The sequence below is a fragment of the Ranitomeya variabilis genome, chromosome 8 (assembly GCF_051348905.1).
Source record: "Ranitomeya variabilis isolate aRanVar5 chromosome 8, aRanVar5.hap1, whole genome shotgun sequence".
Taxonomy (NCBI): domain Eukaryota; kingdom Metazoa; phylum Chordata; class Amphibia; order Anura; family Dendrobatidae; genus Ranitomeya; species Ranitomeya variabilis.
This window is the reverse complement of record NC_135239.1, coordinates 105,104,754-105,126,498: the sequence shown is the minus strand read 5'-3', so window position 1 is coordinate 105,126,498 and position 21,745 is coordinate 105,104,754. Positions and strand designations below refer to the sequence as shown.

Below are 21,745 nucleotides of genomic sequence, written 5' to 3'. Positions count from 1 at the left end.
TTGAAATCCATGATTGGTTCATTTTATTGAAGGTTAGATCATCAACATTTTGGGTAGCCAGACGTGTCCTTTTTTTGGTCACCGCCGCTGTGTGCTGGGAATGCCTGAACCAAACGGTCTACAAGAGTTGCTTGTTTTAGCCAATATTTGCTCAAGGTTCTCCTGTGGCATGATATTTTGTAATTTTCCTTTATATCGTGGATCCAGGAGGCAGGCCAACCAGTAATCGTCATCAGTCATCATTTTGATAATGTGGGGGTCCCTTTTTAGGATACGCAAGGCATACTCAGCCATGTGGGCCAATGTTCCAGGTGTCAATTCACTGCTTGTGCTGGGTTGAGGAGCACTTTCTTGCAAACATCACTTGTGTCCCGCAAAAACCCTGTACCTGACTTTGCAATGCCACCAGTTTCTATTTCCCCTTGAGAAGCATCCTCCTCCCATAAATATTCATCCCCATCATCCTCCTCCTCCTCCTCTACATCCGCCACCTTGTCCAGGAGAGTTCCCTGAGCAGACAATGGCTGACTGTCATCAAGGCTTCCCTCCTCCTCGGCTGCAGATGCCTGCTCCTTAATGTGCGTTAAACTTTGCATCAGCAGACGCATTAGTGGGATGCTTATGATGGCGTCATCTGCACTTACCAGCCGTGTGCATTCTTCAAAACACTGAAGGACTTGACAGAGGTCTTGTAGCTTCGACCACTGCACACCAGACAACTCCATGTCTGCCATCCAAGTGCCTGCCCGTGTATGTGTAACCTCCCACAAATTAATTACAGCATGCCTCTGTTTGCACAGCCTCTGAACCATGTGCAGTGTGGAGTACCACCTTGTTGCATCGTTGATTAGGCGGTGCTGGGGAAGATTCAGCGATCGCTGATGGTTCAGCATACGGCTGGAGTGTACGGGCGACCGGCGGATATGCGAGCAAAGTCTTCGCACCTTCAGGAGCAGGGCTGGTAACTCCGGATAATTTTTGAGGAAGCACTGCACCACCAGGTTCAAGGTGTGAGCCAGGCAAGGTATGTGTTTCAGTTCTGAAAGGGCTATGGCAGCCATAAAATTCCTTCCGTTATCACTGACTACCTTGCCTGCCTCAAGATGTGCACTGCCCAGCCAAGACTGAGTTTGTTGCTGCAAGTACTCGGCCAGTACTTCCGCGGTGTGTCTGTTGTCGCCCAAACACTTCATTTGTAACACAGCCTGCTGACGCTTACCACTAGCTGTTCGATAATGGGACACCTCGTGTGCAACACTGGCAGCTGCAGATGGAGTGGTCGTGCGACTGCACTCTGTGAACAAGCTTTCGCTTCTGGAGGAGGGGTGGCGAATGCCTACAGCCAACTAGGGTTGAGCGAAACGGATCGTTCATTTTCATAAGTTCAAAGTCGGCGTCTCATGAAACCCGACCCGATCCCTGTGTGGGGTCGGCCATGTGGTAAGCGACTTTCGCGCCAAAGTCGCGTTTCAATGACGCTAAAAGCGCCATTTCTCAGCCAATGAAGGTGGACGCAGAGTGTGGGCAGCGTGATGACATAGATCTCAGTCCCCACCATCTTAGAGAAGGGCATTGCAGTGATTGGCTTGCTTTCTGCCGCGTCACAGGGGCTGTAAAGGGGCGTTCCCGCCGACCGCCATCTTACTGCTGCTGATCTGAGCGTAGGGAGAGGTGCCGCTTCGTCAGAAGCAGGGATAGACAGTGTTAGGCAGGGTACATTCACCCCCAAACCGCTTGTGCTGTAACGATTTCCACTGTCCAACACCACCTTTTGTTTGCAGGACAGTGGAAGCTACATTTTTTTTTCCTCAGCGCTGTAGCTCATTGGGCTGCCCTAGAAGGCTCCCTGATAGCTGCGTTGCTGTGTGTGTACGCCGCTGTGCAAACCAACTGCTTTTTTCAAAGCACAAATCCTGTTGTTCCTTCCTTTCTGCACAGCTATCTTGTTTGTTTGTCCACACTTTTGTGTGCAGCAGTCCTTTTTATAGCTGCCTGCCATACATTTCTGAGATTACTGCAGGGAGATAAAGATTGGCAAGTCTGCCTCTCTGCCAGTGCTGTGTGTGGCATCTGTCTCTCCTTGTGTGCCATAGAAAACCTAGTGTGTAATATTGTTTTTTTTTTTTTTTTTTAATTCTCCCTGAAAAAAAAAAAATAGTGGGAGATAAAGATTGGCAAGTCTGCCTCTGTGCCAGTGCTGTGTGTGGCATCTGTCTCTTATTGTGTGCCACAGAAAACCAGTGTGTAATATTGGGCCATTTATTTTTTTTTGGTAAATTCTCCCTGTAAAAAAAAAATTAATAGTGGGGGATAAAGATTGGCAAGTCTGCCTCTGTGCCAGTCCTGTGTGTGGCATCTGTCTCTCCTTGTGTGCCACCGAAAACCAGTGTGTAATATTGGGCCTTTTTTTTTGGGGGGGGGGGTAAATTCTCCCTGTAAAAAAAAAATTAATAGTGGGAGATAAAGATTGGCAAGTCTGCCTCTGTGCCAGTCCTGTGTGTGGCATCTGTCTCTCCTTGTGTGCCACCGAAAACCAGTGTGTAATATTGGGCCTTTTTTTTTGGGGGGGGGGGTAAATTCTCCCTGTAAAAAAAAAATTAATAGTGGGAGATAAAGATTGGCAAGTCTGCCTCTGTGCCAGTCCTGTGTGTGGCATCTGTCTCTCCTTGTGTGCCACCGAAAACCAGTGTGTAATATTGGGCCATTTTTTTTTTTTGGGGGGTAAATTCTCCCTGTAAAAAAAATAATTAATAGTGGGAGATAAAGATTGGCAAGTCTGCCTCTGTGCCAGTCCTGTGTGTGGCATCTGTCTCTCCTTGTGTGCCACCGAAAACCAGTGTGTAATATTGGGCCATTTTTTTTTGGGGGGGGGGGTAAATTCTCCCTGTAGAAAAAATAATTAATAGTGGGAGATAAAGATTGGCAAGTCTGCCTCTGTGCCAGTCCTGTGTGTGGCATCTGTCTCTCCTTGTGTGCCACCGAAAACCAGTGTGTAATATTGGGCCTTTTTTTTTTTTTTTGGTAAATTCTCCCTGTAAAAAAAATAATTAATAGTGGGAGATAAAGATTGGCAAGTCTGCCTCTGTGCCAGTCCTGTGTGTGGCATCTGTCTCTCTTTGTGTGCCACCGAAAACCAGTGTGTAATACTGGACCATTTTTTTTGGGGGGGGTAAATTCTCCCTGTAAAAAAAAAATTAATAGTGGGAGATAAAGATTGGCAAGTCTGCCTCTGTGCCAGTCCTGTGTGTGGCATCTGTCTCTCCTTGTGTGCCACCGAAAACCAGTGTGTAATATTGGGCAATTTTTTTGGGGGGGTAAATTCTCCCTGTAAAAAAAATAATTAATAGTGGGAGATAAAGATTGGCAAGTCTGCCTCTGTGCCAGTCCTGTGTGTGGCATCTGTCTCTCCTTGTGTGCCACCGAAAACCAGTGTGTAATATTGGGCAATTTTTTTTTTTGGGGGGGGTAAATTCTCCCTGTAGAAAAAATAATTAATAGTGGGAGATAAAGATTGGCAAGTCTGCCTCTGTGCCAGTCCTGTGTGTGGCATCTGTCTCTCCTTGTGTGCCACCGAAAACCAGTGTGTAATATTGGGCCATTCTTTTTTTTTTGGTAAATTCTCCCTGTAAAAAAAATAATTAATAGTGGGAGATAAAGATTGGCAAGTCTGCCTCTGTGCCAGTCCTGTGTGTGGCATCTGTCTCTCTTTGTGTGCCACCGAAAACCAGTGTGTAATACTGGACCATTTTTTTTGGGGGGGGGTAAATTCTCCCTGTAAAAAAAAAATTAATAGTGGGAGATAAAGATTGGCAAGTCTGCCTCTGTGCCAGTCCTGTGTGTGGCATCTGTCTCTCCTTGTGTGCCACCGAAAACCAGTGTGTAATATTGGGCCATATTTTTTTTTGGGGGGGGGTAAATTCTCCCTGTAAAAAAAATAATTAATAGTGGGAGATAAAGATTGGCAAGTCTGCCTCTGTGCCAGTCCTGTATGTGGCATCTGTCTCTCCTTGTGTGCCACTGAAAACCAGTGTGTAATATTGGGCCTTTTTTTGGGGGGGGTAAATTCTCCCTGTAAAAAAAAAAATTAATAGTGGGAGATAAAGATTGGCAAGTCTGCCTCTGTGCCAGTCCTGTGTGTGGCATCTGTCTCTACTTGTGTGCCACCGACAACCAGTGTGTAATATTGGGCCTTTTTTTTTTTTTTTTGGTAAATTCTCCATGTAAAAAAAAAATTAACAGTGGGAGATAAAGATTGGCAAGTCTGCCTCTGTGCCAGTCCTGTGTGTGGCATCTGTCTCTCCTTCTGTGCCACCGAAAACCAGTGCGTAATATTGGGCCTTTTTTTGGGGGGGGTAAATTCTCCCTGTAAAAAAAAAATTAATAGTGGGAGATAAAGATTGGCAAGTCTGCCTCTGTGCCAGTCCTGTATGTGGCATCTGTCTCTCCTTGTGTGCCACTGAAAACCAGTGTGTAATATTGGGCCTTTTTTGGGGGGGGGTAAATTCTCCCTGTAAAAAAAAAAATTAATAGTGGGAGATAAAGATTGGCAAGTCTGCCTCTGTGCCAGTCCTGTGTGTGGCATCTGTCTCTACTTGTGTGCCACCGACAACCAGTGTGTAATATTGGGCCTTTTTTTTTTTTTTTTGGTAAATTCTCCATGTAAAAAAAAAATTAACAGTGGGAGATAAAGATTGGCAAGTCTGCCTCTGTGCCAGTCCTGTGTGTGGCATCTGTCTCTCCTTCTGTGCCACCGAAAACCAGTGCGTAATATTGGGCCTTTTTTTTGGGGGGGTAAATTCTCCCTGTAAAAAAAAAATTAATAGTGGGAGATAAAGATTGGCAAGTCTGCCTCTGTGCCAGTCCTGTGTGTGGCATCTGTCTCTCCTTGTGTGCCACCGAAAACCAGTGTGTAATATTGGGCCATTTTTTTTTTGGGGGGGGGTAAATTCTCCCTGTAAAAAAAATAATTAATAGTGGGAGATAAAGATTGGCAAGTCTGCCTCTGTGCCAGTCCTGTGTGTGGCATCTGTCTCTCCTTGTGTGCCACCAAAAACCAGTGTGTAATATTGGGCCTTTTTTTTTTTGGTAAATTCTCCCTGTAAAAAAAATAATTAATAGTGGGAGATAAAGATTGGCAAGTCTGCCTCTGTGCCAGTGCTGTGTGTGGCATCTGTCTCTCCTTGTGTGCCACCGAAAACCAGTGTGTAATATTGGGCCATTTTTTTGGGGGGGGTAAATTCTCCCTGTAAAAAAAATAATTAATAGTGGGAGATAAAGATTGGCATTTCTGTTTGAGTGCCGGTCCTGTGTGTGCCATCTGTCTCAAATTATTGGGGCACAGAAAACCTAGTGTGTAACATTGGGCCTGATTTTCCTTTCAGTGTCAGGCACCTATAAAGGTATATATAAATCCTACAGAAGTTTGAGTTCACCTTATAAGTTGTTTTACAGTAACAAATACCGTTACTTTGGTTACGTTTTGGAAACAATGAGGAAGTCTAGTGGAAGAGGTCGTGGCCGTGGGCGGTCATTGTCAGCTGGTAATGATGGTAGTGGTGGTGGAGCATCAGGTGGTCGTGGTAAAAGCAGTACAGCACCTAAGTCTCGAGTTGTTGAGCCAGGTTCGTCGTCTGGCTACACAAGGCCTCGAACGCTCTATTTTCTGGGAGTAGGAAAACCACTTTTGAAGCCGGAGCAGGAGGAACAAGTATTGGCTTTCATTGCTGACTCTGCCTCTAGCTCTTTCGCCTCCTCCTCGGAAAGTGCCAAATGTCAGAGCAGTGCATCGTCAGTGGATGCTCCCGGTCAGGAACAAGTCGCTTCCTTGTGTCCTTCACCCAGAACAACAGTGAAGGATGCGTCAGTCGACACAACAGGTTACTCCATGGAGCTCTTTACACATACCGTTCCTGGGTTACACAGTGAAACAGTTAACAGGCCATGCCCATTAGAAGTTGAATCGGACATGGAGTACACAGATGCACAGCCACAGCCAGATTACTATGCTGTTCCTTTGACTCAGACCAGAACATTGCCCTCGCAGTGTACTGAGGCAGAATCAAAACCAGCAGAGACTATGGTGCCCCGTCACAAATGCTACACCACCGGCTTACACGGTGACACAGACGAAGTTGCACACGACATAGAAGAGGAGGTCATAGATGACCCAGTTGTTGACCCCGATTGGCAGCTTTGGGGGAACAGGGTGCAGGCGGCAGTAGTTCTGAAGCGGAGGAGGAGGAGCCACAGCAGGCATCAACATCACAACAGGTTCCATCTGCCGGGCCCGTATCTGGCAAAAAACGCTTGGCAACCAAAACTAGTTGGAGGACAGCATGGCCATCCGGTTAAAGAAGCTCAGTCTGCAATGCCTGAAAAGGTATCCAATAGTAGAAAGAGTGCAGTCTGGCATTTTTTTAAACAACATCCAAATGATCAGCGCAAAGTCATCTGTCAAAAATGTTCAACTACCTTAAGCAGAGGTCAGAATCTTAAAAGTCTAAATACAAGTTGCATGCATAGACATTTATCCACCATGCATTTGCAAGCCTGGACTAACTACCAAACGTCTCTAAAGGTTGCAGCACCCTTGGCCAATGAAGCTAGTCAGCAACGCTACATCCCTTCCCTCCCTGTAAGCCCACCATTTCCCGCACCACCTGCAGTATCTGTGCAGCTTTCGTCGCCAGGCCAAAGCAGTCAGGGAATCACCAGGTTAGTAGTAGGAAACACTGCATGTAGGGCACCAGCAAGAATACCATCTCCAACCCTCTCTCAGTCACCCATGTCCACCGGCACCCCCGCTAGGTCCACCGTATGCAGCTCTCCAGTCCAGCTCACCCTTCATGAGACTCTCGTTAGGAAAAGGAAGTACTCATCCTCGCATCCGCGTACACAGGATTTGAACGCCCACATTGCTAGACTAATCTCATTAGAGATGATGCCCTACCGGTTAGTTGAAAGCGAAGCTTTCAAAGCGCTGATGGACTACGCTGTACCATGCTACGAGCTACCCAGTCGACACTTCTTTTCTAGAAAAGCCATCCCAGCCCTCCAACAGCATGTTAAAGACCGCATCGTCCATGCACTCAGGCAGTCTGTGACTACAAAGGTGCACCTGACAACAGATGCATGGACCAGTAGGCATGGCCAGGGACGTAACGTGTCCATCACGGCACACTGGGTGAATGTGGTGGATGCAGGGTCCACAGGGGACAGCAATATTGGGACAGTTCTGCCTAGCTTAAGGTCAAGGAAAGAGTTGGCTGTAGGCGTTCGCCCCCCCTCCTCCTCTTCCTCGTCCTCCTGCAGAAGCGAGAGCTCGTCCACAGACCGCAGTCGCACATCCACTCCATCTGCAGCTGCCACTGTTGCACACCAGGTGTGCCATTATGGGACAGCTAGTGGCAAGCGTCAGCAGGCTGTATTGGCAATGAAGTGTTTGGGCGACAACAGACACACCGCGGAAGTTCTGTCCGAGTTCTTGCAGAAAGAAACTCAGTCATGGCTGGGCACTGTACATCTTGAGGCAGGCAAGGTAGTGAGTGATAACGGAAGGAATTTCATGGCTGCCATAGCCCTTTCCCAACTGAAACACATTCCTTGCCTGGCTCACACCTTAAACCTGGTGGTGCAGTGCTTCCTGAAAAGTTATCCAGGGTTACCCGACCTGCTCCTCAAAGTGCGCAGACTTTGCTCGCATATCCGCCGTTCGCCCGTACACTCCAGCCGTATGCAGAACTATCAGCGGTCTTTGAACCTTCCCCAGCATCGCCTAATCATCGACGTTGCCACAAGGTGGAACTCCACACTGCACATGCTTCAGAGACTGTGCGAACAGAGGCGTGCTGTTATGTTTTTGTGGGAGGATACACATACACGGGCAGGCAGTTGGATGGCAGACATGGAGTTGTCAGGTGTGCAGTGGTCGAAGCTACAAGACCTGTGTCAAGTCCTTCAGTGTTTTGAGGAATGCACACGGCTGGTTAGTGCAGACAATGCCATAATAAGCATGAGCATCCCCCTAATGCGTCTGCTGATGCAAAGTTTGACGCACATAAAGGAGCAGGCATCTGCAGCCGAGGAAGAGGAAAGCCTTGATGACAGTCAGCCATTGTCTGGTCAGGGCCGTGTAGAGGACGCGGTAGCGGGCGAAGAGGAGGAGAAGGAGGACGAGGAGGATGATGGGGATGAGTACTTTTTTAATGAGGAAGCTTCTCCTGGGCCAACAGAAATTAGTGGCGTTGCAAGGCCGGGTTCTGGTTTTTTAAGGGAGACAAGTGACGTAGATTTGCCTGTAACTGCCCCTCAAACCAGCACAACCACAGATTTGACAACTGGAACTTTGGCCCACATGGCGGATTATGCCTTACGTATCCTCAAAAGGGACCCACGCATTATTAAAATGATGAGCGATGACGATTACTGGGTGGCCTGCATCCTTGACCCTCGCTATAAAGGCAAATTGCAAAATATTATGCCACATGAGAACCTCGAACAAATATTAGCAACCAAACAAGCTACTCTTGTAGACCCTTTGATTCAGGCATTCCCAGCACACAGCGCCGGTGATGGTTCTCACACGAGCTGCAGGGGGCTACAGGGCAGAGGTGTTAGAGGTGCACAAATCAGAAGTGGCGTTGGACAGAGGGGTTTTCTGACCAGGTTGTGGAGCGATTTCGCAATGACCGCAGACAGGACAGGTACTGCAGCATCTATTCAAAGTGACAGGAGACAACATTTGTCCAGTATGGTTACTATTTTTCATCCCTTATCGATGTTCTCCCTCAACCGTCATTCCCATTTGATTACTGGGCATCCAAATTAGACACCTGGCCTGAATTGGCAGAATATGCATTGCAGGAGCTTGCTTGCCCAGCAGCTAGTGTGCTATCAGAAAGAGTATTCAGTGCTGCTGGTTCAATATTAACCGAAAAAAGGACTCGTCTGGCTACCCAAAATGTGGATGATCTAACCTTCATTAAAATGAACCACTCCTGGATTTCAAATTATTTTGCCCCACCTTTCCCGGCTGACACCTAGCTTTCCTATAAAAAGGACTTGCTTGTGGACTGGTCTTACTGAGTGTTCCAATCTCTTAATTTGCAGCAGCTGTTTGTCCAGCATACGACATGTTTACACCTCCCTCAATGGGAAAACTCCCCCCACGGGGCCGTGGTCTCGCCACCTGGCGCAAGCACCCGTTAGAGTGCCGTTTGTCTGAAGAGGTGGGTGTGCCCGCTTTTGGTCGACGGCACTGCCACTGGGTCCCTCATAGTACAATAAAGTGTCTCTGGCGGTGGTGGCGCGCACCCAACGTCAGACACACCGTTGTAACATGAGGGGCCCTGGGACGGTACCGCCGGCCACAAGAGAGTTCACCCCCCCCCGGCTCAAACTGTGCTCTGCCACATGCAAAATTATCTCTCACAGCTCCACCAATGTTTAGTCTATGCGCTGACATCATTCAATGCCTGGCACTGACAATACCAATTTGTTGACATCTATGATGCTAGTTAAAGTAGTCTGGGTCAGTGTCCTATATTGACACCAGTAAATACTTACTGCCAAATTACTATGTCAGAAACTCAGCAGATGAGCCCACCCCTGTACCTAAGTATGCCACACTTTTTTTTGTTTTTTTTTGTTTTTTGGCGAGACATTAACATCTATTTATTTTTTGTGAGTACTAACTGTGTCAGACACTCCTTGCAATCGTCCTCCGCTGACCACACCAATGCTGCCTGTGTACCCCTGCGAGATAACTCTAAGTGCCTTGAGCCTATTTTAAGTTATTTTAGGCCTAGTACGCCTGTCTGCGGTCCCTCCTTGCAATCCTCCTCCTCCGCTGACCACAATGCTGCCTGTGTATCCATGTAACCGATTTAAAACTGCCTTGAGCCTATTTTAAGTAATTTTAGGCCTAGTACGCCTGTCTGCGGTCCCTCCTTGCAATCCTCCTCCTCCGCTGACCACAATGCTGCCTGTGTATCCATGTAACCGATTTAAAACTGCCTTGAGCCTATTTTAAGTTATTTTAGGCCTAGTACGCCTGTCTGCGGTCCCTCTTTGCAATCCTCCTCCTCCGCTGACCAATATGCTGCCTGTGTATCCATGTAACCGATTTAAAACTGCCTTGAGCCTATTTTAAGTTATTTTAGGCCTAGTACGCCTGTCTGCGGTCCCTCCTTGCAATCCTCCTCCTCCGCTGACCAATATGCTGCCTGTGTATCCATGTAACCGATTTAAAACTGCCTTGAGCCTATTTTTAGTTATTTTAGGCCTAGTACGCCTGTCTGCGGTCCCTCCTTGCAATCCTCCTCCTCCGCTGACCACAATGCTGCCTGTGTATCCATGTAACCGATTTAAAACTGCCTTGAGCCTATTTTAAGTTATTTTAGGCCTAGTACGCCCGTCTGGGGTCCCTCCTTGCAATCCTCCTCCTCCGCTGACCAATATGCTGACTGTGTATCCAAGTAACCGATTTAAAACTGCCTTGAGCCTATTTTTAGTTATTTTAGGCCTAGTATGCCTGTCTGCGGTCCCTCCTTGCAATCCTCCTCCTCCGCTGACCAATATGCTGCCTGTGTATCCATGTAACCGATTTAAAACTGCCTTGAGCCTATTTTAAGTTATTTTAGGCCTAGTACGCCTGTCTGCGGTCCCTCCTTGCAATCCTCCTCCTCCGCTGACCACAATGCTGCCTGTGTACCCCTGGAACCTATTTTAAAGTGCAAAGAGCCTATTTCTTTATTTTATGTAATATTAAAAAAGCCATGATGGACTACGCTGTCCCACGCTACGAGCTACCCAGTCGACACTTCTTTTGCAAGAAAAGCCATCCAAGCCCTCCACCAGCACCACCTCCATTGTCCATGCACTCTGGCAATCTGTGAGTACAAAGGTGCACCTGACAACAGACGCATGGACCTGTAGGCATGGCCACGGAAGGTTACGTGTCCATTACGGCGCAATGGGTTAATGTGGTGGATGCATGGTCCACAGGGGACAGCCTACTAAGTCTGTCTGCAGTCCCTAATTCAAATTTTCCTCCACTGTCTAAATCTGAGCTTCAACCTTCTGGCTCTCATTAAGTGCTTTTTTTAAAAAAATTGGTGGTTGGGGCCTAATAACTATGTTTGCCGCTCCCTGGTGTTGTCCTCAACTGAATAAATCTGAGCTTCAACCTTCTGGCTCTCCTTAAGTGCTTTTTTTAAAAAAATTGGTGGTTGGGGCCTAATACCTCTGTTTGCCGCTCCCTGGTGTTATCCTCAACTGAATAAATCTGAGCTTCAACCTTCTGGCTCTCATTAAATGCTTTTTTTTAAAAAATTGGTGGTTGGGGCCTAATAACTATGTTTGCCGCTCCCTGGTGTTGTCCTCAACTGAATAAATCTGTGCTTCAAACTTCTGGCTCTCCTTAAGTGCTTTTTTAAAAAAAAATGGTGGTTGGGGCCTAATAACTATGTTTGCTGCTCCCTGGTGTTGTCCTCAACTGAATAAATCTGAGCTTCAACCTTCTGGCTCTCCTTAAGTGCTTTTTTTAAAAAAATTGGTGGTTGGGGCCTAATACTTCTGTTTGCCGCTCCCTGGTGTTGTCCTCCACTGTATAAAGCTGAGCTTCAGTCTTTAGGCTTTTGGCCTATAGTATCAGATATTAAACTGCATTTGGCCTTCAACTTTGGTTACGGCCTACTAACGGTGTCTGCCGCTCCCTGGTGTTGTCCTCAACTGCATAAAGCTGAGCTTCAACCTTCTGGCTCTCATTAAGTGCTTTTTTAACAAAAAATTGGTGGTTACGGCCTACTAACGGTGTCTGCCGCTCCATGGTGTTGTCCTTCACTGTATAAAGCTAAGCTTCAGTCTTTAGGCTTTTGGCCTATAGTAGCAGATATTAAACTGCATTTGGCCTACTAGTGTGGTTGGGCCTTTAAAACAGTGTCTGCTGCTCCTGGGTTTGCTACTCCACTGAACAAAGCAATGCCGCCTGTTTAGTCCTGTTACCAATTTTGAACTGCATTTAGCCTACTTTATTCTTTGGCCCTATATCTGTGTTTAGTACTCCTCATCCTGCCCACTGCCGAGCCACTGCTAGATGAGTCTGCTGGTACATTAACCTAGACCACTACATTCCCCTTGCATGCTACACAGCCACAATCTGACCCTGCTGAAAGTCAGGTTCCCCTTCCCGCATACTATACCACCTTACACAGGGACAAAGAGGAAGGTGCAGATGAAAGTGCAGGTTTCTTTAACAGGTAGGGGGCATACTTGTTGGCGACGTCACAGGCACAGGGCCCCTCAGAGTACGCAAAAGTGTCGCTGCCGGTGGGAGGCGCCCCCGCCGTGCAAACACACCGCTGTACTTTGAGGGGCCCTGTGCCAGTGCCAATGCCAACGAGTGGGCCCTGGCTGCTTGCTTAGGATCACAGCACTTGCAAACTTTACATACTTACCTCTCACTGCTCCACTGCCGTGACGTAGTTTACGTTTCCTGGGCCCACTAAAACCTTGAACGAGCCCTACCCCCCACAACTTTTGCCAAATGACCCCCAATTTCCAATGCCCAACTATTATTATAAAGTTAATTAAGATTGACAAGCTTCAGAAACAAGAATGGATGTTTTTGGCATTAAAATGGGCAATGTAGGTGTTTTCCTGGCCTCCACTCACTGCTGACTATGCTTCCCCATTGACTTGCATTGGGTTTCGTGTTTCGGTCGATCCCCGACTTTTAGCGATAATCGGCCGACTGCATTCGACTCGACTTTGGACAAAGTCGGGTTTCGCAAAACCCGACTCGATCTTAAAAAAATGAAAGTCGCTCAACCCTACAGCCAACTGTTTCCTAGACCGTGGGCTAGGCAAAACTGTCCCACTATGGCTGTCCCCTGTGGACCCTACAACCACCACATTAACCCAGTGCGCCGTGATGGACACGTAACGTCCCTGGCCATGCCTACTGGTCCATGCATCTGTTGTGAGGTGCACCTTTCCACTGACTGATTGCCTCAGTGCACGGACAATGCGGTCTTTGACATGCTGGTGGAGGGCTGGGATGGCTTTTCTCGCAAAGAAGTGCCAACTGGGTAGGTCATAGCGTGGTACTGCATAGGCCATCAGGTCTTTGAAAGCTTCGCTTTCAACCAACTGGTAGGGCATCATCTCTAACGAGATTAGTCTAGCAATGTGGGCGTTCAAACCCTGTGTACGCGGATGAGAGGATGAGTACTTCCTTTTCCTAACGAGAGTCTCTTGTAGGGTGAGCTGGACTGGAGAGCTGCATATGGTGGAACTAGCGGTGGTGGTGGTGGACATGGCGGATTGAGAGAGGGTTGGTGATGGTATTCTTGATGTTGGCCTACATACAGTGTTTCCTACCAATAACCTTGTGATTCGCTGACTGCTTTGGCCTTGCGTCGATACCTCCACATTTGCTGCTGGTGGTGTCCTAACCGGTGGGCTTACAGTGAGGGAAGCAATGTAGCGTTGCTGACTACCTTCATTCTGAGCAGGTGCACCATCGGTACGGGACGTTTGGTAGTTAGTCCAGGCTTGCAAGTGCATGCTGGTTAAGTGTCTAAGCATGCACGTTGTATTTAAATTTTGAAAATTCTTCCCCCTGCTAAAGGTCTTTGAGCATTTCTTACAGATAACTTTTTACTGATCATTCGGATCTTGGTTAAAAAAATTGCCACACTACACTCTTCCTACTATGGAATACCTTTTCAGGCATTGCATGCTGTGCTACTTTCACCGGATGGCCACGCTGTCCTAAAACTGTTTTTGTTTTTGACAAACGTTTTTGGCCTGCTACGGGGCTGCCAGATGACAGCTGTTGCGATGTAGATGGCTGCTGCGGATCATCCTCCCCCGCTTCTGAGCTACTGGCAGCGGCACCCTCTTCCCCCAATGGCTGCCAATCTGGGTCAACAACTGGGTCATCTATAACCGCCTCTTCAATGTCATATGCACCTTCCTCTGTGTCACCGTGTAAGGTGCTATAGCGTTCGGGACGGGGCACCATAGTCTCATCAGGGTCAGATTCTGGCTCAGTACACTGCGAGGGCAATGTAGTGATCTGAGTCAATGGAACAGCATAATAATCTAGCTGTGGCTGTGCATCAGTGCACTCCATGTCCAATTCATCTTGTAATGGGCAGTTAACAATTTCCCTTTCTAACCCAGGCACGGTATGTGTAAAGAGCTCCATGGCGTAACCTGTAATGTCGCCTGATGAATCCTTCACTTTTGGTTTGGGTGAAGGACACAAGGAAATGTCTTTTTCCTGACTGGGAGCATCCACTGACGACTCGCTGCTTTTATATTTGGAACTTTCTGAAGAGGATGTGAAAGAGCTAGAGGCTGAGTCAGCAAAGAAGGCCAAAACTTTTTCCTGCTGCTCCGGCTTTAAAAGCTGTTTTCCTACTCCCAGATAAGGGAGCCTTCGAGGCCTTGTGTAGCCAGACGATGACGCTGGCGCAACACCTCCAGCCTTAGGTGCTATTGCCACTGCCACCAAATGCACCACCACCACCACCACCATCAGTACCAGTTGGCAACCACCGCCCATAGGCTCTTCCACCAGACTTCCTCATTTTTTGGAAAATCTAACCAAAATAACAACCGTTATATGGTACTGTAAAACAAGGTAGAAGGTGTATATAAACTTGTTGAGAATTTAAATCTCCCTTTTTTGGGGGGAGACTGAAGCAAAACTCAGGCCCTGTGCATAAAACAACACAATGTAAGTGGCAGAAAGTGGCTGGCTGATATACGACAAAGTAACAGGACTGAAGTATATCCACTTTGTGAGAATTTGAATCTCACTTTTTTTGGGGGGAGACTGAACCAAAACTCAGGCCCAGTGTATATAACAACGCAATCTAAGTGGCAGAAAATGGCTGGCTGACATACGACAAACTAACAGGACTGAAGTATATCCACTTTGTGAGAATTTGAATCTCACTTTTTTTTGGGAGACTGAACCAAAACTCAGGCCCAGTGTATAAAACAACACAATGTAAGTGGCAGAAAGTGGCTGGAAGATACATGAAAAAATACAAGGACTGTAGTACAATTTCAATCTCCTACAATGATCTCAGGACAAGTATGGCAGCAATAAAAAGGACTGCTGCACACAAAAGTGTGGACAAATAAACAAGATAACTGTGCAGAAAGGAGCAACAGGATTTTTGCTTTTAAAAAAGCAGTTGGTTTGCACAGCAGCGTGCAAACAGCAATGCAGCTATCAGGGATCCTTATAAGGCAGCCTAATAAGCTACAGAGCTGATGCACAAAAATATAGCCTCCACTGTTCCTGCAAAAAAAAGGTGGTGTTGGACAGTGGAAATCGCTACAGCACAAGCAGTTTTTCGGGTTAATCTTCCCTCCCTAACTATATCCCTTCTTCTGATGAAGCTGCAGCAACCTCTCCCTATGCTAAGATCGGCAGAAGTAAGATGGCGGTCGGCGTGCACGCCCCTTTATAGCCCCTGTGATGCCGCAGAAAGCAAGCCAATCACTGTCATGCCCTTCTCTAAGATGGTGGGGACCGAGACCTATGTCATCACGCTGCCCACACTCTGCATCCTCCTTCATTGGCTGAAAAATGGTGCTGAAAGCATCATATGAAACGTGACTTTTGCGCGTAGATCGGCGACCTCATGGCCGATCCCACACTAGGATCGGGTCGGGTTTCATGAAACCCGACTTTACCGAAAGTCGGCGATTTTTTAATTTGTCCGATCCGTTTCGCTCAACCCTAGTATGGAGTAATATATGGGACTCATTATTCTGTATGAGCTCTAAGTGATGGGCAGGACTATACTGTCCAGTTTCTGAGCTACTGTAGAATTTACAATAGATATCACTCATGCAATGTAGGAAGTAAGTGAAATCTTTGTCATTGTACTATACCAATATTTCTCTGCCAAAGCTGTGCATCATAAATGGTGGTATGTGTTAAAGGGGCCCACTGAGACTCTTTCGCCTGGGGCCCATGAAAACCTTGAGCCAGCCCTGTGTCCGTCTTTTTAAGTGTCCATAAAAACACAGTCAATCACAGGATTGTACTTCTGAAAAGAAAGACACCTCTGAACAGTGAACAATGTTTCCAAGAAAGCTTTAACTCAATCAACAAAAACTATTCCCCACTCAGGTCTGTGGTCAGTTAACCGAAATATAGAGGTTTCCACATTACTGCTAGCACAAAGGCTCTGGAAAAGCTAAATAGATTTCCCCAAATTAAATCTAGAAAATTCTGCACTCCTATATCTAAATTCCTCCCTCTCTTCTGAGCCATAATGTGCCTAAACCATTTAGAGTCCACGTGTTTGTCAGTCCTGTAGTGATGAGAGCCCGCTTAATTTATAGGTACATGTCTTTAGAAGCACGAGCTAGTTACAATGTATGGGCACTACAATGCACTGGGTACTACAATATACTGTACACAACAATGATACAGTTGCAATTTTTATTCAGCAGCATCCACTGCATGTTTGTTTCTGGAAAACATCTGAAGTCAAATGGTCAATAAAATTCCCAGATGGGTGTGATTTTCAGCTGTGAAATCTAGATGCACACAATACCCATACATGAATTCCTTGAGTAGTATAATTTCCATAATGGGGTCACTCATGTGGGGTTTCTGCTGTTTTGACATACAAGGGGTTCTTCAAATACAACATGGCTTCACAATCTATTTCAGCCAAAACTAACCTTAAGAATTTAAATGGCGCTACTTCCTTTCCGAGCCATGAAGTGTGCCTAAACACACGTCTGTTCACATTTAGCATATTGTCCTACTCAGGAGAAAAGATGCAACAAATCGTGTGGTCTAGTTTCTCCTGTTACTCTTTTGAAAATTAAAAAATTGGGACTAAAGGAGTTTCTGCTGTTTTGGCATACAAGGGTTTCTTCAAATGCAGTATGGCTTCCACAATCTATTCCAGCCAAAATTACTATTCAGAATTGAAATGGCGTTCCTTCCTTTCTGAGCCATGCCGTGTACCTAAACAGTAGTTTCTGATCACATTTAGGATATTGTCATACTCAGGAGAAATTGAACAACAAATTATGTTGTCTTTTTTCCTGGAACTGTTTTGAAAATTAAAAAAATTGTGATTACAATAATATTTTTGTAGAAAAAAAATTAATTTTTCATTTTCACATCACAATATTATAAAATTCTTTGAACCACCTCTGGGTTCAATATGCTCACCACACCCCATGTTGAATTTCTTGAGGGATATAATTTCCAAAATGGAGTCACTTGTTGGGGTTTCTACTGTTTGGGCACATCTGGGGTTTAACAAATGCGACATGGTGTCCGCCATTCGTTCAGCTAAAACTGTGCTCCAAAATTCACATATGGCTCCTTCTTTCCCGAGCCCTGCTATGTGCCCAATCACTAATTTCTCCCCACATATGGGGTATCCTTGTGCTTATGAGACATTGCACAACAAACTGTATGATCCATTTTTTCCTGTTACCTCGTGAAAATAAAAAATTTTGTGTTAAAGCAACATTTTTGTGGAAATAACTAATTTTTCATTTATTTTTTCCACTTTGATTTAATTACTGTGAAGCACCTGAAGGATTAACAAACTTCCCAAATGTGCTTTTCAATACCGTAAAGGGTGCAGTTTTTAAAATGTGGTCACTTTGGGGCATTTTGTAACATGTAGACCTCTATGTCACTTCAAATGTGAAGTGGTCCATAATAAAAATAGTTTTTTTTAAATTTTGTTGGAAAAATGAAAAATTGCTGCTAAACGTTTAACCCTTTTATGTTTCACAAAAATAAAATGTTTAAAAAATTATGCAGATGTAAAATAGACATATGGCAAATCTTATTTTTTAATTATTTTAGTGGTATGACTATCTGTTTTACAGTTATAAAAAATCAAAGTTCAAACATTGCGAATGTTTCATAATTGTCATCAAATGTCCTATTTTTTTTATAAATAAACAAATCATAGTGACCCAGATTTATCACTTATATGAAGTATAATGTGTCATGAAAAAACATTCTCAGAATCACTGGGTTGTGTTGAGGCATTTCAGATTTATTACCATATAAAGTGACACAGTCAGAATTCAAATATTTGGCCTGGTCATGAAGGTGAAAACAGACACTGGCGATAAGGGGGTTGAAGTTTTAATTCTAAAAAATAGAGCATGCTAATTTAAAAAAAATCCACTATCTGTCAAAACTTTATAAAAGTGACAAAAAGAAAAATAAATGTTGCATATGTATTATTTTTAATATTTTACTGTAGACTGTTAAGTAACACCTGAACACAGCATGCTGAGATTTCACTGTGAAATCGGATGCCACTCACCCATTCAAGTCTATGGGTGTGTGGAAAACATTGGCCTGCGCTCGGATGTCATTTGATTGCAGTCTGACTTCTGCAAACTCACAGAATGTAGAAGATGGAGAAATGTGGTTCTCCATCTTCTCCTCCAATGTGCTACAGTTCCCTTATCAGAGAAAATGGGATCACACTATGCTGACACTCGGGTCAAACTCTGATCAAAGTTTGATAACAGTTTCATTTACATAATCAGTCCAATGATCTCAGATGAGAGAATCTAAAGCCATAGTCTGTGTGACAGTAGATCACTAAAACCTGCTTCACCTGTGTCTATGAGTGAGGTCATGATTTCACAGCTAAAAAGGACATTACCGAGATCTCCCCATCCCATATCAGATATTCTATGGTCAGGTAAGTTTAAAGCGGCTATGCTTAACTGTCATGGCCACATTTCAGATGTGCTGTGGCTTTGTAGCACATTTCTGTCATTTAAAGAAAAGGCGCTGGCATTTTGATATAGTTTTGGAAAACCACAATAAACAGGACTTCACTTCTTGTGATTTCATGATATTATAAACCAATTAGCTGTCTGCAAATACCTGCTAGGGACACAAATATATTCCCCACCTAGTCACCTATTTTCAATTTGGATTGAGTATAATTTATGTGATTCCATAAAGTAATCAAATAAATACTACATGTATTTATAGGTTATTACACGTCCAATAATTCATTCATTGCAAGAGCACAACAACCGTAATAATGATTAAAAGTGAATAATAAAATAACAGCAATAAATGCTAATAATCACAAAATAAATAAAAGTAATGTAATATATTAAAACAAACGATTACACTCAGGCTAACACATGTGACATATACCACAGATTATTCTATTTAGATCCCGCACAGCTGTAATTCTTGTCACTGTAATACTTTGTCTCATAAATGCTCTTACCTTGAGAAGACACTGATGAAATGGAGACTAGGAAGTAGAGGGCTAGAGGGATGCTGTAGATCTTCATATCGATGGTAAGAAACACCTGGGCATAATACCTGTATTTCAATGACAAAAGTCTTTATGGCAAATAATAATAATCCTAAGAAGAAATCAATGTAACAATCATAATAAAATAATGTCCATAAATAAAGTAATATAATTAAGAAAATGATTAAACTCAGGCTAACAGAATTACCATGAGATTTACCACGAGTGATATTCTTGTAAGTAAATACTAATAAAAGCATGTTTTCCCACACACCTTGCTTGGGAGATGTACAGAAAATTTGGCTGAGGAGAATATTTCTAAGCTTATATAGTCCTGGAAATATTGCATCTTTGTCGGACCAGTAAAAAAGTGGAAAGTGGGTGTTGACTATTCACTTAATGAAATTTAACTTTCCACAAGTGCTGGAAAATGTAGCAAAGTAGCTAGTATTGAGCAATATGGTGAATCACCTTTTACAAGTCACCATCTGAAATATTTCAGTAGTTCATTGATCAATAATATTGATTTCCAAAGCTATAAAATACTGATAGAGTGAAAAGAGCATTTTAATTTTTTATGTTTTGCAAATTTTTCCACTTTTAATTATTCAAATTGTCAGTTCAGAGTGAGTAAACCCAAAATATAGTTAGAAGAAAAAACATTATCCAGCTGCAAGAAGCTCTGGGTGAAAAGTTAATCTGACTCCTACTTGCTGAGAGTGTGATTTTCAGAAGATATTGCTGTTGGGGGTCTCTGATGTGTTCTCTTCTGTTATACCTTCGAAAGTGGGATTCAATTCCAGTTTTAGGAAATTCTTTATTTTGGGTTAAAATTGTTCTTATTTTTTTCTGGTAGAAAAAATATTAACACAGCACAGAGGTGATATGTGCTAATATGAATGAATTACGAGGCTCTCAGACACTATGCTACAGAAAACAAGAGAAGTAGGTTTCCGTAAATTCACAATTATTTTGCAGTCTACCTCCAGCTCTTGTCTGGGGTGGACTTGGAAAAGCAGAAGTTTCAAATGGCAACTGCTATGGTTAATATTTTATATCTTGCTTTGATTATTATTTAACCCCTTTACTACTCAGCGATTTTCAGTTCTTTCAATTTTTCCTTCCCTTCTTTCAAGAGCCACAACTTTCTTCTTTTTCTGGCCATATAGCCAAGTGCGTTGAAATAGCAAAAAAAGTGCAATTCCACAATAGTTTTCTTGGGTACTTAGTTTACCATGTTTGCTATATGGTAACACTGACCTGGCAATATGATTACCCAGGACAGTATGATATGCAGATACGAAAGATATATTTTTTTTTATTTAGGTGGTGAAAAAAATTTGGAAGTTTGGAAAAAAAGGCAGTGACACTACATTTCATGTACAAGTATGTCAAAGGTACTAAAGGTGGTAAACAATTCATATCTATATATATTTATAGGTCTAGTTTGAAAAACTTACTGTTTGTATTAGCTTTATGTTACACTCATAAAGGCAAAGAGACAGCATGTTGTCATGCTTTATTCAAAAACTGTTGAAGGCACTGAGAACTGGTTTAAACTAGTTTGAGGGACTTTAGGAGAATCCATGATTTTCAGCCTTTGTTCTTGAAGCTCACGTATCCTTTTTAGGTAATATACCAAATCATCAACCTTTTTCCAGTGGGTGTAATAAAAACTTATGCATTGGTAACTGAAATCAGACAAGCCTTGTACACTGACAAGTACTAGCGACGTATGTTCTTGTCCCCATTCGATCACCGCGCCTGATTCGGTCAACAGTGGCGAATGAGTGAGCCCTCTTTGGTCTCCCCTAAAGCTCTCTCTTAAGAGGGGTTTCCAAGACAGAACTATCACTGTTTTGTGAGAATAGCATTTGATGCATATGCTTCTAGTTTTGAATTCTATGAAATCATAGGTTAAAGGGTGTTGTTGCTAGAGATGAGCCAACGTGTTCACAAAACATCCACCAATCTCAAATTTGGCACAAACATTACATATCCTGATTTGTGTTCGGATTCCCAAGCATTTTTTCTAAAATGAGGCAAAATTCAGCCAAAGTTTGGTAAGGGCTCGTTCAAAGGTCAGGGTTCCAGTAGCAGCACAGGCCGCATAATGTTCTGCGCATGTGCACACGGATGACGTGTGTCATCAGTGTGACATGTACCGGCGCCTGGGAATCAGCAGTACTGATTGCACTGTTCCACGGCACTAGGTGCTGAAGACAGATCGCATCACGGTCCCCTGCTCGTGCTGCGATCAGCGCTAGCAGGGGCAATGTTGAGTGTTGTATTCAATTGTTAACAGCAAGAGTAGCCGGCAGGTGATGGGAGCCGCCTCCTGCACTATAAATAAATAATTTTAAAAAATGACATGGGTTCCCCTCTATTTTTGATTACCAACCAGGCAAAACTGACAGCTGTGGGCTGCAACCCTCAGG

At 44.3% G+C, this 21,745-nt stretch overlaps 1 protein-coding gene across 1 annotated transcript in view; it reads right to left on the bottom strand.

The window, feature by feature from the left end:
* PRG4 (proteoglycan 4) overlaps window positions 1-19,369 on the bottom strand; it is a 187,449-nt gene extending 168,080 nt beyond the window's left edge. Inside the window, exon 1 of the mRNA XM_077277614.1 lies at window positions 19,278-19,369. Coding sequence (XP_077133729.1) covers window positions 19,278-19,344 — 67 coding nt within the window. The 5' untranslated portion in view covers window positions 19,345-19,369. The remainder of the gene's footprint in view (window positions 1-19,277) is intronic.
* Between the last annotated feature and the right edge of the window lie 2,376 nt (window positions 19,370-21,745).